Source organism: Xenia sp. Carnegie-2017, unplaced genomic scaffold, assembly GCF_021976095.1.
Source record: "Xenia sp. Carnegie-2017 unplaced genomic scaffold, XeniaSp_v1 HiC_scaffold_16, whole genome shotgun sequence".
Classification (NCBI taxonomy): domain Eukaryota; kingdom Metazoa; phylum Cnidaria; class Anthozoa; order Malacalcyonacea; family Xeniidae; genus Xenia; species Xenia sp. Carnegie-2017.
The window spans coordinates 11,323,706-11,340,247 of NW_025813469.1; the positions used below are offsets into that span (position 1 = coordinate 11,323,706).

A 16,542-nucleotide genomic window follows, 5' to 3' on the forward strand; every position below is an offset into this window, starting at 1 on the left:
TTTCATTCCGCTTTTAACTGGAATGGATGCTTCGTCCAAGTTAACTCAGGAAATTCTCTTTCAAACACAACTGTCTTGATATGTAAATTTGATTTTCAACAACCGGTTGTTAGATTTCACAACGCAGTTGAACCGAATATTTTTATCCACCTGCAGCTTCAACAACTCGGCAATTTCGCAATAATCTTTGGCTAACTGGCGAGAAAATTGTAATTTGTGAACCACCGGATGACGAATGTGATATAAAATGGGGAAAAATCACGTAAAAATCGAGTTAAAAAGGACAATACAAGTTGATACATAAATGATTTGTCAGCATGTGGTTAATGAAGCATTTGATTTTTCGTGAAAAGCGACGCGGAAAGATGCACTGACACGGAAGTGAGGCAAGGATGGAGAGGTGATAATATTTTCAACCTCACTCACATTTCCCGTAAAATCACCTTATAACTATTCCAAGACTGTATTTTCACTCTATTGATTGGAAATATTTCAGCACTGAAAGATCTTGCATTGGAAATCGACGGAGAAATTACTTTGCTATTGATTGGGGGAGGGGAGGGCGATTTCTGTGTCGCACTTATTTGAAAGAAGTTAGTAAAATTATTTATTTGCTATTTTGGGCTTTACGGCTTTGCTTAAAAAAAATAGGAGCATTATCACAGCCCAACACCTTGAAACATTTTTGAATTTCACAAAGATAAACATATTGCTGATAAGGTATTTATTTTTATAATTAACGGCTTTGATTTATTTTGTCTAAATTTAGATTTGTACAAGGAACAGCTCATAAGATAGTTGAATTTCCAAAGCAATTACCTCTCAATGCCATTCATTAGTAAAAAAGTAAAAGAAATTCCAGACTCCTCTTCGTGTTTCGCTGAGACGTGTGGGCGCAGGTGAATCGAGTCAGCGGTAACCATGCAGAAAAATATTTATACCCGACCCACGGCCGTAATCAAACGAGTCCTCGCCAAAATAAGGACCAAAATAAGCAAAAATCATTTCTCGTTGTGTTAAGAAAATTTTTTTATAAGTTTGCTCACTCTGATATTTAACACCCCCAAAAAGCCATTTTCATTATCATACGCCTCATAAACAAACATAACCAAAACGTGACCAGTTGATTACGTATTTAAACGCCTGCGCAGAAGAATGAGCAATAGTAGATGCTCTTCCCTTTAGTCCTAGATATGGATACCACGAAAAGATCATTCTGGGTTCGAGTGTGATAATAAACTGCTAGAAGTAATCTGAGAGGCTGTTAAAACTCTTCTTTTTACGGTTCAAACGAAAATTCTAGACCACTTTGGTCTTAGTTTACACCCACAAGAAAACAGTGCCAAAATTCTATGTTTCAAAGACAGTTTAATGATTGAGGAACAGCATGAATGTTCGAGCAATAATTGAAGTCACAGCGTCCATTGTATTTTGAGAGGAAAAAAATAAAAAGCGTTTAGGCAGGAAAGATAGAAACGAAGTCATTTGCTGCAATATCTTAGGATCTACTTCCTTGTCTCTATGTCTTATAAAGGCAAACGATTAGGCGAAGCCACTATCATTTGCGTTCAACTGGTCAGCGGCAAGAATTACTGCACTTTCTCAACGTGTCAAACGTCACGCTTGTCAAATAAAAGTGCACGTTTTAACTGACAAACGCAATGTTTGTTCAAACTTGAAACAAGTGCCATTGCTAAGTTTGAGTGATTGCTTTCTTATGATTTCAAGTCGAAGATCAATTTTTGCAACTCCCTTAGTTCATGCACACGTAATTCTCAATTTCTACAGCATTTTATCCAAGTACAATGGAATAAACATGTCAAACACATGACAAAAACCTGTCAATAAAGATGTTTAAATATTCCTGAGCAAACGGAGGGTTTACCAGTTGAAAATTGCACTATCCGTTCGACGAAAACGTGACGTTGAAACGTTTGAAACGCAGAAAATTCGAAACCCTGACCAGTTGAAGACAAATGATGATAAATTATAATACATTATCAATATGCGTTCCGCACATTTCTTGTAAAATATCATATCGCTAGAAGGAAGAAAAGTGAGTGCGACTAGATTACGCTGTGAAAGAGAATTTTCTCTCAGAAATTTCGGGGAATGAAGCCATACATTGAGCGGTGTTGGGAAGAATTACACATCCGTTGACGTTGAATGGTGTAGGTGTTGTCTTGAAGCATTGTTCCTAGAAACAATTATAGAAATGAAACAAAACTTCAACTTTTCTTGTAAATAAGAGATGAGCAAAAGGACAACAAAGATATCATTATTTAACCGCTATGGATTGATGGAGATATAAAAGGACAAGAAGGATATAATTATGTAACCGCTATGGATTGATGGAGATAGAAAAGGACAATAAGGATATCATTATATAACCGCTATAGATTGATGGAGATAGAAAAGGACAACAAGGATATCATTATGTAACCGCTATGGATTGATGGAATAGAAAAGGACAAGAAGGATATCATTATGTAACCGCTATGGATTGATGGAGATAGAAAAGGACAACAAGGATATCATTATGTAACCGCAATGGATTGATGAAGATAGAAAGAGAAAACAAGGATATCATGATGCCAATTGAAAGGACAATAAGATAGAAATTTTCTAACTTACGAAGATCCGCGTTTCTGAATGAGTAATTGCAGTTCCTCTTGTTTTTCTCTCAGTTGAGCGTCCAAAGTTTGCATTTTATGGATGCCCGCCTCCACAGGTGGACCAAGACCATCATTACTAGCACATGTGATCTCCACAGCTTCTTCGTGCATCTGTGATGAAATCTCCGTATATGTACACAGAGTCTCTTCCTCTTCCTGAGGAAACACAATACTTTAGGTTACACGAAGTTCGACAATCATATGCAGTCAGGTTTGGGTAAAAATTGCGTTCTGTTACAATTAAAGGGCTGGTTACATGAGCCCAGGTAGCCGGGATTCAGCCAAGAGTTAAGTGATTTTGGCAGATGGAAACGATTCAATACTCGTCATCAAATAAATCTTCCCGAGAAATTTCACAATATTCTGATTTAATAACTACGCAAAACATTTAAAATTACAATAACCAGTTTGGCTTAATTTATGAATTTCAGCAGGAATGACTTGTGGCGCTTAACAAACAGTTGTAATTTTACGCATAAAGTTTTGTCTTTTTTCAATACCTCGAACTCATTTCACGCCTTACTGAGTCCCGGTTAGCCGGGAGCATGTAAACAGCCCCTAAACATAAATGATTGCTAACCCTTACACTTAATCTTATTACACTAGTCTATGGCCGACATTAGGAATGAATTTCGCGTATCGTAGAAGACACAACACATAATTCTTATCCTGGGGCCGGTTGTAAAAGGCTCTTGGGTACTTTTTAACTATATTGCAATTGAAAAGTAGTTCAATTTACCCAAGCAGTTGTATAAAATAGTAGTTAGCGCTAACTGCGGTTTAAATGTAGTTTAAGTTTACGTTCAAGTTTACTGTGTTTTAAGCTTTATCATCCTTCGTGAGTGAAGAAGCAGCAACAGATACGTTAAGTTGCTTATAAACGTATAAGTTTTGTCTGTATATTCTGTGAAACCCTGATATTGTAGACTATTTCTGTGCAGTGATTCCAGCCGTTGTGTGTATTTATATTTAGTTATAGCAACTGTTGTATCCAATGACCTAGAACCCAATCTACTAGAAAACTGACTCTGCCGAAATTGTATACGAATGAGTGAAGCAGGTCATCGTCTTAAAAGGCGACAAAACTGATGACATTTATGACTATCTGCTTTTGCTGAGTTGATATACAGTCGCAAAGTTGATAGTCTAGGTTTGATTCTTTAAATGTTTGATAGGATGGGATTTTAAACTTTGTTTTCCCTTCTTTTTCATTTTGAGTTTTGCTTTTTTCCACCTTTCAAGATGGCGTCCTTGCCTCACCTTGACACGGTTTTTAGACATCTAGAAGACTGGGTTCGAAATCATTGGTTGTATTTGTTGTGACTGTTTATTATGGCGAATCCAAAAAATAAATTAAATGTGAAACAAACACTCAAGAACAAATTATTGATAAAAATATTCTCACCCCAGCATAAGTGATGTCCAAGTGAATCAACAACGCGCATTGTTCATACTCTTCGCTGAAGGAATTCTTTAATGGAACGGATCTATAACCTTAAGAAAACATTGTTAATGAATATTTTATTGTATCATTGAACCCAACGGATAAATCAAAGATATCTTTTCACACTAATTAGCGTGATGAAACTACTGGCACAAAAATTATCTTGTTATTGTACCTTAGTACATCATAACAACGTGACATATTCTCTAGGATATTAAGATATGAAAGATTCTAGAACTGTGTTTTAAAATAACATCATAGTCCACAGTTGATCTTGTAGTTCAGTTCGTAAATATTGAAAACAATGATTATCTTGTTACTATACCTGAGTACATTACAACAACGTGATGTTATTATTTATGATATTAAGACATGAAAGAAACTAGAACCGTGTTTTAAAATAACATCATAGTCCACAGTTGATTTTGTAGTTCAATTGGTAGAACATTGGAGACAATGATTATCTTATTACTATACCTGAGAATATCACAACAACGTGATGTTATTATCTATGATAATAAAGTTATGAAAGAAACTAGAATTTGGGTCTCAAACATCCCTGGTTCAGACAAAAAGTTTTGTAAGATAGTTCGATAGCATTAAAAATCATGTTATCGTTGCAATCACTTCAATCATAAAACACAGTATACTAAAAGAATATTTACCGTTTTTAAGATTCGAAAGTGGATAAACAGCTTGGGCAATAAAGTTTGGATCCCCAAACATATCTTCATCGTAAACAGCAAACCTGATGTACGCCAGGGGGGGGCAGAAGACGGCCGTTTCGATGGCATCACTCCAGACAGGATTGAGGCCATTATCGGCTGCAACAAAGCACACAAAAATTTCCACAACGATCTCAGTTTGTTGGTAAGAAAATAAAAACATGAAAAATCGACAAAAGACTTACATTTTGTACCAGTCTTGTATTTATAGTTATCGTAACTTGCACCGATCAACTCGACTTCAACAAAAGGTGAACTTATACCCCAGCGAGCCTTCGGCAAGTGTCGGGCCCCGATGAACTAAGAGCGAAGAAAATGAATATATACTTTCTAGCAAATTGAGAGGCTTGAATATTCGAATAAATACATACTGTGAGCTTGATAATTAAAGGTTTAATGTCACTCGATATTGTCGTCTTATCAAACGGATCGAATTCCGGGATTCTAGCACAGTCTGGTTTGAGAATATAGCCACAGCTAAGGAGCATAAATAAAAAAAGAAATTTTACAAGTTAAACTAACTATCCTGTACAGGAAGAAATTCATGAACAAAAACGCGCACCGTATTTACTCGTCAAAATGGCACACACGCAAAGAAATTTTTTATCGTCAAAATTAAAAGATCTTTAAAAACTGTAATGAACTATTTTTTTAACAACAATATTCTAGTGATGAGATAACACAGTTCTAGTGATATGTCAAATAAAGAATTTACGGTCAGTCGTTTTCCAATGACTATATTCCTCACAATACACCTCTTCCAACTCTGCCTTTGTAAATATCACACTATTTAATTTCTATTGCTTACTTCCGTTTACTTATTTCATGCGTTGTAAATATATATGTGTATGAATGGTTTTAAATATCATTCTGTCTGAGGATGACTTTGAAATAAAGTCGAAAATTTACAGTTCACTTCTCGTCTTGTTTTGATGCATATTTTGCAGTCTCAAGATGTCTTGCTTTTTCGGAATTTGTTTTATACTTTATTCTTTACTTGCATCCATTTTCACCATTATTGAACAAATTTGCTTGAAGTTATGCATGCAATAAATTTTCATAAGTAATTAAACATTTTAGAAGCGAGTAAAAAAGGTTCTGTGACGTCCCGTGAGCAAAACAGTAAGAGGCAGAGCAAATTTTAGGGTAAATCTTTACGTAAATGAAGATATCTTTAAAAGCACACACACATACCATCCATTGTCGAGAAATTTTCCATGATTTATTTGCATTGCTCGATCTAAAATTTCAACATTCAAGAGAACAGTCAAATCCCACCCTGCTACCGTAACTCCACAGTATGCATAGATTCATACTACTGAGCTGAGTAAAACTGGATGTTGTTATATGCAGTGCGGTGTTTGAAATTAAATGAAGATATGATCTTCGCACTTTGCTGGACAATTTAAGCAATTGTCTCATGAACATGAAAATTCAGGTGAATTAACGGGATTCGAACCAATGACCTCTGCGGTGCCAGTGCAGTGCTCTAACCAACTGAGCTATTAAGTCACACAGTGGCGAGCACGTCAATTTGTTGGGCTAATGTTTTCTCGTGTAAGGAATGTCATATGAAAGATTGTTATAACAATCCCGTTGAGTCACCTGAATTTTTCAGGTTCATGAGACAATTGCTTATATTGTCCAGCAAAGTGCGAAGATCATATCTTCATTTGCAACTGGAGTGCTACCTCCCGTTTAACATCTAAAACTGGCAAGTCAGCGAGTCCCAGTCCTTCGCCGTGCGGCCAATAGCAAATTCGTTAAAAACAGTAAGCTATAGCGAGGACTTTACCTTCAGACACGCGTGTCTGATGGTAAAATTTGGCTTCGTACATATATACGCATCTTTATCTACGTATAACCATCCACGGGCCGGTAGCATAAAGGCCGAATAACACTGTCCACAGGATAGCTCATTTTTTGAATGTTTAAAGCTCTTGAAAAGGAAAACTATAAGATTTGAACTGAGCAATCGCTGAAATGAGATATCGCTTCTAAGTTACAAAATTTCTTTGTTCCAAAAAATGTAAACATCTTTTTCAAAGATTGGAAATTTTACTATCCAATGGATAAAGTGCAACCGTCCCCAGTTATAAATTCAGTTCAAAGATTTATACATTACCAGGTGTCTGATAATTTAGCGCAGCCATTTGCACCCCACAATTCCACATGGGCGTCGGGTCGTAATTTGAAGAGTCTACCCGAGTCCCCTTGGGATACACGCGGCTAAACTGGTGTAAATTATATTGGACGAATTTCTGAGAATTCTTTTGATTCGTGAACTTATCCACCTTCGTTTCGGGAAACGACGACATTTCATAATGTTTTCCTTTTTCTGTAACGATGAGAAACATGAAATGATTGTTGCGATACAACAGTGGGAAAATTTCTTAGGACGCTACATTTCGATAGAAATTCGCCAATTTGTATCGAAATCGTTCACCCCCAATTATTCAGTAATTTACTGTTAGACTAAAGCACCTTATCTCATGAAATCAGTGACGTACGACTATATTGAACCATTACAACCCCCTGATATAAATTCAGTAATTTACTGTTAGACTAAAGCACCTTATCTGATATGAAATCAGTGACGTACGACTATATTGAACCATCACAACCCCTGATATAAATTCAGTAATTTACAGTTAGACTAAAGCACCCTATCTGATATGAAATCAGTGATGTACAACTATATTGAACCATTACAACCCCCCCTGATATAAATTCAGCAATTTTCTATTATATTAAAGGTTGCAAAACACCAACCAACGGCATGAACTCTGTAATGTACAGCTACATTAAAGCAATATCACCCCCCTGATATGAAATAAGTGATTTACTGTCACATTAAAGCAACCCCTGATTTCAATTCAGTTATCTACTACTATTTCAAAGCATTACGACCCCCCGTCTATACACACACACACACCAATAGATATTCAATAAATTACTGTTATATAATGGAATTCTACCCCCCGGCATGAATTCAGTAATGTACATCTGTAGTAAAGCAACCTCACCTCCTAAAAAGAATTCAGTGATTTACTGTTATGTGAAAGCACCCCCGGAATATAAATTTTTAACTTACTCTCGAGATGAAAGGGAACAGTCTGAAGATATACGACCAAATCAGAAAGAGCTTTATCGATCTTGTTTTCCCTGATCGCAGTTCGAACTCTTTCCTCGCGTTCTTCAGCTAAAATCATGGCGTCCTTTATACAATGTACCCAAGACGACATTTCCTGTTAACAATAAAGTCGTCAACATGTTGGTTGATTTTCATGTTATCTTAAAATAAAGACCTTCCTCATTGTAAAATTTACAAAAATCGAATTAAGTTGCTGACGCTTCGGTTTCCCATGTGGAAATGTTTATGAAAGACATTCAATGCCGATTACGATAAATCTGTAAGACACACTGATCTTAAAAATTAGTACCTGGATAGAGCTTCTACGTATGAAATTGAAGCCAGTTTTTGATTTTGCACACCCGATTCTTGCGACCACTCAATTACAATATGGCGTAGAGTTAGCTGAGCGATTGGGACGATACTTTGTCCATGCTACACATCGACTGTTATTCTCAAAACTGCTGCTATTGATGTACAAGTAATTTTGGACAAAGTATCGTCGCAATCGCTCCGCTAACTCTACGCCATATTGTAATTGAGTGGTCCCAAGAATCGGGTATGCAAAATCAAAAACTGGCTTCAATTTCATACGTAGAAGCTCTATCCAGGTACTAATTTTCAGATCAATGGTAAGATCATGAAATACGGCATATCAGGCCGTCGCTCGGGCTATTCCCGACAAAAGTGTTTGGCACATTTGCATATCGTAAGAGTTGTCAAATTGCACAACGAAAGTCACGGCAATACCATCCAACATGTGTCAGTATATATATATATATAAAGTATATATATATATATATATACAATCTAACACGTGTCAGTATATATATATATATATATATATATATATATATATATATATATATATATATATATATATATATATATATATATATGATAGCTGGGAGGGCACATTGTAATACACTTTGTATATTGCGCTCACTGCGCGTGCGTAGTTTGAGAACTCTCGGATTGTGTACAGAGACTCTTAATGAGACGTTCACCGTGTTCGCGATATGCAAAGCTCACCTTTATAGGTTTGAGCACTGTGGTGACTCTACAATACAATCCATACAATGTGTACCGTACGCCTGTGCTCCAAGTGCAGGAGTCACCATTTTACTATGGTGATAGCCGGGAAGGCACAATGTAATACACGTTGTATATATATTTGTATATTATATTATTAAAGAAAATCGTGTTTGACTATTCGTCTCATCAGTGACACTCGTGCAAGAAACGATCTAAGAAAAAACAGCCCCAATAATTTATCGATTACAAAAAATAATGTTTACGATACTCGCATCGGGTAGATTAAACCATTCGAAGAAAGCCTACTTTGATATCCACTTATCAAAAATTGTAATTCTCTTATCAAAGTATCTTGTGTTCTTGGCTTTTCTCTCAAAAATTATTTGACTTTTTGCAAACTTTGCATTCGCAACATAATTTAAAAACAATAATACCCTGAAGCTATAAAAGTAGATGCGAACGCGTACGTGTGGTAGCAAGGACAACATATTGGCACAACACAAAGTACTGACTGCCTACAAAGACACTTCTTCGTACCTCGGGCGTTTCTGCTGCAACTTCGAGAGGTGGTTGGTTATTTGATTGAATCGAGAATATACATTTAAAGCCACCACGAGGTGGAAGCTGTTCTGAAAAATACATTATGACACAAAATATGAGGTCAGTACAGGCGGCGGGTTCTATTTAAAAAGCGTACAGATCAAAGCTTGAAGCTATAGTAAGGGCGGCGGGGGAGAAGTTCTGCAATTACACTCAATTGTAGCCACGCATGTCGTAATTATAGTCATTACGGAAGAATCCTTTTTAAAGCATTATTCATTGAAAACCTATTTTATCACATTATACTTTTCACGGCACCGTGTCTACAACAGATTTAAGGCCTGGAATGAGCCCCTGAAATGAAAACGGACATGAACAAATTACCAATATTACATCCCCTGATATCCATAGAGCCTTTTTGAAGATCCCCCAACACCTTCTTGACGTCCTGGTCCTATCGGAGTAGAAAAAAACAAAAAGATTCAAGATGAAGTAGATCGTTTGAATAAAACACAAGCTAGCTTATCTTACATCGCTAAAGTCTTTTGCCGGTTCCACCATCACATTGATTTCCTCGCAAAAATTGGAAGGAAACCATGCCCCCTGGTATTCCCCGAAATCCCCACGCCACCTTAAAAGTACATACAATGCCATGTAAACTTTAAGCCAATGAATACAACGTACAGGTGAAAGGTTTGAAAGACGACGATGATGATGTCATCAGAGGAATTGCACATGATGTCATTTGAAGTCAATTACATCACATCAAGTCGATTGTTAATACACAAAGAATGCTTTTAATCTGTAGAATTTGATAAATGTCTTTTGATATTTTTCAATAAAAGCGAATTGAGCAACAAAGGCGCCCATGCTGAAAACAGACAAGCTAAAAACAGGACTACAATCTTTCATACCATCCACCATCTTCTTTGATGACATTAGTAATGAACACTCCTTTGCAAAAGCTCATTTCATCGTTGCTCTGGGCTTGATAATCCCACAAAGCACGACATACGGGCTGAAAGTGTGGAAAAACACTTTCAAAATAACTTTCATTTCATTTATTGAATACACAGTCAATAAACCATAAAAGAACAACGAAAGACGTTGAAATAATGAGAATAATCAACCTTAGTGTTAAATCGTGGATCTAAGTAAACTTCAGATGGATCAACAGCATCATGGTCCGGCATCTGTTATCGTAAAAAAAACGAGTCAACTCAAAATATTTCTTTTCAACCATGAAACTTCTTCATACTTACAATTCCAATGCGCCGTAGAACCTATAGTGAGATAAGAGTTTTTTCAATATTCTATAAAACACAAATCGTTCGCAAAAAGATTGAATTTTTGCATAACGAAGCAAGTCTTGTGGACGTAGCTAGCTAGTAGCAGAACCATGATCAACGTTGATATAGACGACTAAATGTGTTAGTATGATAGCAGAAAAGGAAATAAAAGATTAGTTGTCTGTTTAGCAAATTGCGAAGTCTGTTTATCAGTTGTAGTCCTATCATATAAGTCTATTTCAGAATATAATCACAACTTTGTTCTTTAGAAATCTTTTGTTTCACAAGAATTGGACAAACATAGAAAATATCAATAAAAGGACTAAACAAACGCGCTGGAAATGCCATTTCTCTAAACAATAGCAATTTATAAGTCTGTTTTGTACAATTTGCCAGTATTGTTTACGAAGCGAGGTATCCAACTTTATTGTCGTAATTTGTATACTGCGCAAGATAAACTGAATGTGGTTTGTATCACGTGAGCGCAGTTCAACCAATCAGCGTTAAACTACATTGCAACAGAAATCAACAAAAGCGAGGCGAGTATCGACATAATCACAAAGATCTACCTCTTCGTTGATCGGATGCTTCAATTTTATCTTTCTGTAAAGAGGATGCTTTTCGTAGAATTCAACAAGCTCTATTAGACTCTCGAACTGTGCTGTACCAATGGTGTACAGTCTTCCTTCATGATATATCTGGCAATGTTTGATTTTACCTTCAGCTCTGAAACAGACAAAGAAAAAATCAAAATAAGTAAAGATTAATGCGTAGGCCTAAATAAAGTATTTCACGTACTAGCTGCAAATTTTAAAAACAAATTTTCCCGCGAAAAATTTTTATTGTTAACTATTGAAAACAAGCCTTCATACTAAGCCCTTAATAACCGAGCGAGGTCTTTACGGAGAAATAACGGACCGAGGTGTTTTTGTACAGACCGAGACCGTAGGACGAGGTTTGTACAAAAAGACAGAGGTCTCATATTTCTCAGTAAAGACCGAGAAAGCGAGGTTATTAAAAGGTTTATTATATGGCATTATTTGACCTGAAACGAAGCCTTCTTTCTTTCTCGTCTTGGCTTTTTTGTACGGGTTGCTTTGTACTTTTCTAGTTTTTGTAAGTAAAAAATAAATCGTTTCAAATTGTATCGTCTGGATAGTTAAAATGTTTTCCGAGCATTTGTCCTTCGACTCACATTCGTAAATGGTTTTTTGTTTCGTTTACTTTACGAAGTTTTGTCGTTTGACTGTAAAATTACGCGTTTTGGACCGTGGTCAATTACGGGAAAGTAATGGATGGGCAAAATTGTTTCTGAGCCAATCAAAGCGCGCCATTTTGCCGGAAGTGGCGCTTGCCATATAATAAATTGCATTTATCGGTTTCCTGGCAGAATGACGAATCTACAGCGTATAGCCCTTACACGAAAATCAGTGATACAAAAATGAAGGATTTTATCGCTGGAGATGAATTTTGGTATGTTTGTATTCTGGGCCATAACATACTTGAAAGAAACAGCAAATTCAGAGTCTGTTTTCTTCCTCACAAGAAATGATCCATCGCTCGGGGCCCTCTTCAACATATTCTCCGCTTCGGCTAGCTGTAAATTGGCGTGAAACCATCTAGAAAAGATGATATCATTCCAGCTATGTGTTCCGTAAAGAAGAACATCAAAAGATTGGGCAAATCAACTCACTCTTTCTCCAAATGCGCATTCGGCTACAAAAAATAAAAGTTCAAATTAAAATAAGTCAAGAAAGCCGAGCAGGAAAAGAGGTTAAGCGCACCTGGGCTATGGGTTCTGTTAAGGTGTATTCAAACTGCGGTGTTCTGAGCGGTTTTACTTGATAGTAATTGACCAAGCTGAAGAGACTGTCGAAAGTGACCGGTTCCACAAGATAGTACTTCGCCTGACCGTTCTCTTGTTTGCTTTTAATACGGCAATGCTGAACTTCGCCATTTCGCCTGCAAACAAACGAAGTTCACAGTTAAATTTGCCTGCCCCTGCGCGAGAAAACTGCCCATGCGCGGGAAAACTGCCTATGCGCGGGAAAACTGCCTATGCGCGGGAAAACTGCCTATGGGCGGGAAAACTGCACGTGCGCGGGGAACATTGGACAACGACAACAAAAAAACACCGCGATATACAAGCAAGGCAAGGGACGACAAAATACTATCGCTTAAATCAAGATACCTACCAAAACGTGAGGCTGAAATCTCCAACAAAAGCTGGAGACTCGCGAACCAGAAAAGATCCGTTTCCTTTGTTGTATTGACGCATTAGTTTGGTAGCCGCTTCTCTGCGGATACGTTGATGAAACCAACTAGACAATACATCAAAAAAATATTCAATATGTATTCTCGAAGCTCGATAAACTTTCAACACATTGATGCTTTAATCAATAGCGCAACCAGCTGGTATAAAGCCTGGTTCACATTAGTCGTATGTATCGGCGACGTATTCACAAAGATAGATAAGAGTTGTCAGGGATGTATAACACCGAAACGTTCACACTTGCATATTACGCACAGTAAAAAACTTTAAACATGGCTGCTGTAAATAGACATTTCGTGTTGCATGGACAAGTTCCTTTGCTATTAGCTATTGTTCATATGCTGGGATACGATTTTTATCCATGCATTGGTCTTTATGTTCTTGTCTTTGAACTGAGCTTTGCTGGGTTTGTAGATACTTGGAAACTCTTTTATAATTTTCTTAAAAAAACAACAGTCATCGCCGTTTTAAGACTTTGTAGCAACAAGCAAGACTTTTTGAAGAAGCACGCAATTCCACTCCTTGGTCATCCGCCATTTTGAAAAGTCGCGAGTGTCGGATTCATTGAGTTCTATAATAACTGGAGCGGCTAACTTTACTGGGGCGAGGTCGCCAAAAAAATGGCGGCCAACGGACGTATTTCCGCTGAAATGATCGCTTTGCAGAAAAATAATATTCTCGACCTCCCCCTGGTGTCTATAGTAAATTATAAAGAATTTTTCAAAAACAAACACGATATCACAGAATACGGATATCGTTAGCTCCATATTCTGTGACGATATCTTTTTTAGCATTTATTTTATAATGCCAACACTGTTTTTGTTTATAAAATTCTATATACTTTTCTGTCATTGGTTAATGCATGAAGTCGTAAATTTACCCATCTATTTGCAAAATAGTTTCCCTAAAGCAAAAAAGACCCTGCACACATTTTGCTCTGTGAAAAGTATCAAAAAGAAATGATCAGCCCCAACAGTACCCATGATTTGGAGCAGAGCTTGTTATGTTCTATTTGCTGACAACATGCAGGGAAGACCAAGGAGTAAAGATGACTGGAAGATGTTATTGACCAGGCAGAGTCGTAAAGAAATCATAATGCTGTAAAGATAATTGATTTATTGTCTGCCTTATCCAGAGTTATTTAATTTGATCATGGTCAAATTCTATGGATGGAGACAATGGATTCACTTATGATGCCTTGAATGCCTTGAAGTTAAAGTTCATGAACCAAAAAAAGATGGCAAGAAGGTTGTGTGTGTTTTGATGCTTAATTAAATGTCAATTCACATCATATAAAATGAGAAGGCCATAAAGTTTGTGTCTATGTAAACATGTGTACTGAGATTGATGATGACTCGATGCAGATGTGAAGCATCAAACTGTATAAGCCATTGGGTTTTTATATATTTCAATGTTTAAATCATGTCATATCTTTATCAAAATATTTTAGTTGAGTGTTGTTTAAATGTTACTAATATCTAATGCACTATACTGAAGCATCAAAGATTCAGTGATGAAACCTTTAAAATTATTGTACTGTATATTTCTTATATATTTCTTATATTTCTTTAAGAAACAGTTTGAGCTTATTTACCTATTAGAGTACAGAATGGGATTTATCATATGCATCATTACTGCTTTTTTAAATAAATGTTTTTCACTTTTCAAAGCTTTTCTACAAATATTTTGCTTCTTATTTCTTTTCATGAGATTGATGATATAGAGGTAATATAATCCAAAACTTTATAATTTCTAAAAGCTTTTAAGCTTCTAGCATAAAAGTACACTATAGGTATTTAATTCATTTGGTTTTGCCTTGCTATGACATATCCATATGCATTTCATCATTCTTGTATGAAGAAAACCAAATGTGGATACTCAGAGAACAAAATGCACTACCAACTGCTTATGAAATTTATTATTGAGGTGAAAACTGTGTTAATCATTCAAATTGTGCACTTATATTGCAAATATAGGAAAAAAAAAACAAAGTGAAAAAGAAGGTAGAAGTATTAAAACTAATAATGAATTATAAACACCATAGGAAGCATAAGTGTTTTAGTGATTATTTGCATTTGCACAATTCATATATCAATACAACAAAATCAAAATGTGCTACAACTTTACAAGTATTTGATGCAGTTGCACTTCAGAACATCACGAAAAGGTTACTTAAAGTAATTTCTATACAATATTGTTTGTTTTCATTTACCAAACCTATGCAGACTTGAGTCTTTTTGAAATTTAATACGAAACTCAATTACAGAAAATCCGTAAATATCCAGAGATATAATATTTACTTTTTTAAAGAAACAAGGAAAAATCCTACAATTGAGGCGAAAAAAGCCATTGCCTATTCCACGAAAAGAAGAAAAATAGCAATGATAACAAATAAGCTAAATTCTCTCCCGTGAGCCACTGTGGAGATGAGCTATGATATACTTTTTTGTATAGACTAAAGACTTTTAATCGATCAAACAAGTTTGACGCTGGTAAGAAAACGACGCATATCTGCATTCATAGATGTGTAGCAGACATATAGCTCTTTCGTCGATAGTTATAAATACATCCTCGTAGGAGCCGATAACTGGAAAGCTAGGTTGACTCGCTGTTACGAATTGTAGGTTTTTATCGTGATTTTCATCAAAAAATTGCTTGCCGAATCCCAAATACACACATACATTTTCTTCTCTCTTTCCTCAGGAGGAAGTGGGAAATTGTGAAATTTTCGGAAAAGCGGTCAATTTCGGTAAATCTCAGCGGCAGCGGACGAAATCCGCCATTTTTTTTGCGTCATCAGAGATCTAAGGCCGCGCTTGAGATAGCCGCTCCAGTTATTATAGAACTCAATGGTCGGATTCTATTCGGATTTCATGGTCACATTTGTCGTACGAGTTCCCGATTGGCGCAGTTTAACTGGGACATCGTAATCAAATAGAAAGCATTCCTATTTTCCCGATATTTACGAATCTGACGCGGATTATCTGGGATCTGGTATTCTCCATGTTTACACTTATCAATAAATTACTGGGATGGTCGCCAGGGGCGGATCTAGAGTATGTCAAATCCGTCGCGCGACTGATGTTTGAAATTCAAAAATTACCTATTCATATTAATTAAAAAATCATTAATTATTCTCACTTTATCATCGCATTTATTTCGTGATAAAAATCAATCCAATTAATATCTCGTTGGTAACCAGATCAGTTGAATTTTAATTGACCTGGAATAACCGACTGATAAGCGGGGTGGTTTGACTGGTTCGACTGATAAAGGAGTCTATGAACGCCAAAAACGCTTATTTCATTGGTCAATAGCCAGATCAGTGGACGATCTGGAATAATCTCGATCGATAAGCGGGGTGGCCGGACCTATAAGGGAGTCCACTTGCTATCGTGTAATTGGTTCGTTTAAATTTTTGTCTTACTG

General features: G+C 36.3%; 1 protein-coding gene across 2 annotated transcripts in view; it reads right to left on the reverse strand.

The window, feature by feature from the left end:
• Positions 1-1,351: 1,351 nt before the first annotated feature.
• LOC124436558 (1-phosphatidylinositol 4,5-bisphosphate phosphodiesterase gamma-1-like) overlaps positions 1,352-16,542 on the reverse strand; it is a 37,558-nt gene continuing 22,367 nt past the window's right edge. For both annotated transcript variants that reach the window (XM_046986506.1, XM_046986507.1), the window contains 20 exons: positions 13,037-13,162; positions 12,626-12,803; positions 12,535-12,557; positions 12,344-12,460; positions 11,411-11,567; positions 10,815-10,835; positions 10,683-10,745; positions 10,467-10,570; positions 10,084-10,183; positions 9,937-10,006; positions 9,550-9,641; positions 7,939-8,092; positions 6,970-7,182; positions 6,039-6,084; positions 5,216-5,321; positions 5,030-5,144; positions 4,785-4,943; positions 4,081-4,169; positions 2,635-2,831; positions 1,352-2,197 (listed from right to left, as the gene is read on the reverse strand). In XM_046986506.1, coding sequence (XP_046842462.1) covers positions 2,146-2,197; positions 2,635-2,831; positions 4,081-4,169; positions 4,785-4,943; positions 5,030-5,144; positions 5,216-5,321; positions 6,039-6,084; positions 6,970-7,182; positions 7,939-8,092; positions 9,550-9,641; positions 9,937-10,006; positions 10,084-10,183; positions 10,467-10,570; positions 10,683-10,745; positions 10,815-10,835; positions 11,411-11,567; positions 12,344-12,460; positions 12,535-12,557; positions 12,626-12,803; positions 13,037-13,162 — 2,182 coding nt within the window. In that variant the 3' untranslated portion in view covers positions 1,352-2,145. The remainder of the gene's footprint in view (positions 2,198-2,634; positions 2,832-4,080; positions 4,170-4,784; positions 4,944-5,029; positions 5,145-5,215; positions 5,322-6,038; positions 6,085-6,969; positions 7,183-7,938; positions 8,093-9,549; positions 9,642-9,936; positions 10,007-10,083; positions 10,184-10,466; positions 10,571-10,682; positions 10,746-10,814; positions 10,836-11,410; positions 11,568-12,343; positions 12,461-12,534; positions 12,558-12,625; positions 12,804-13,036; positions 13,163-16,542) is intronic.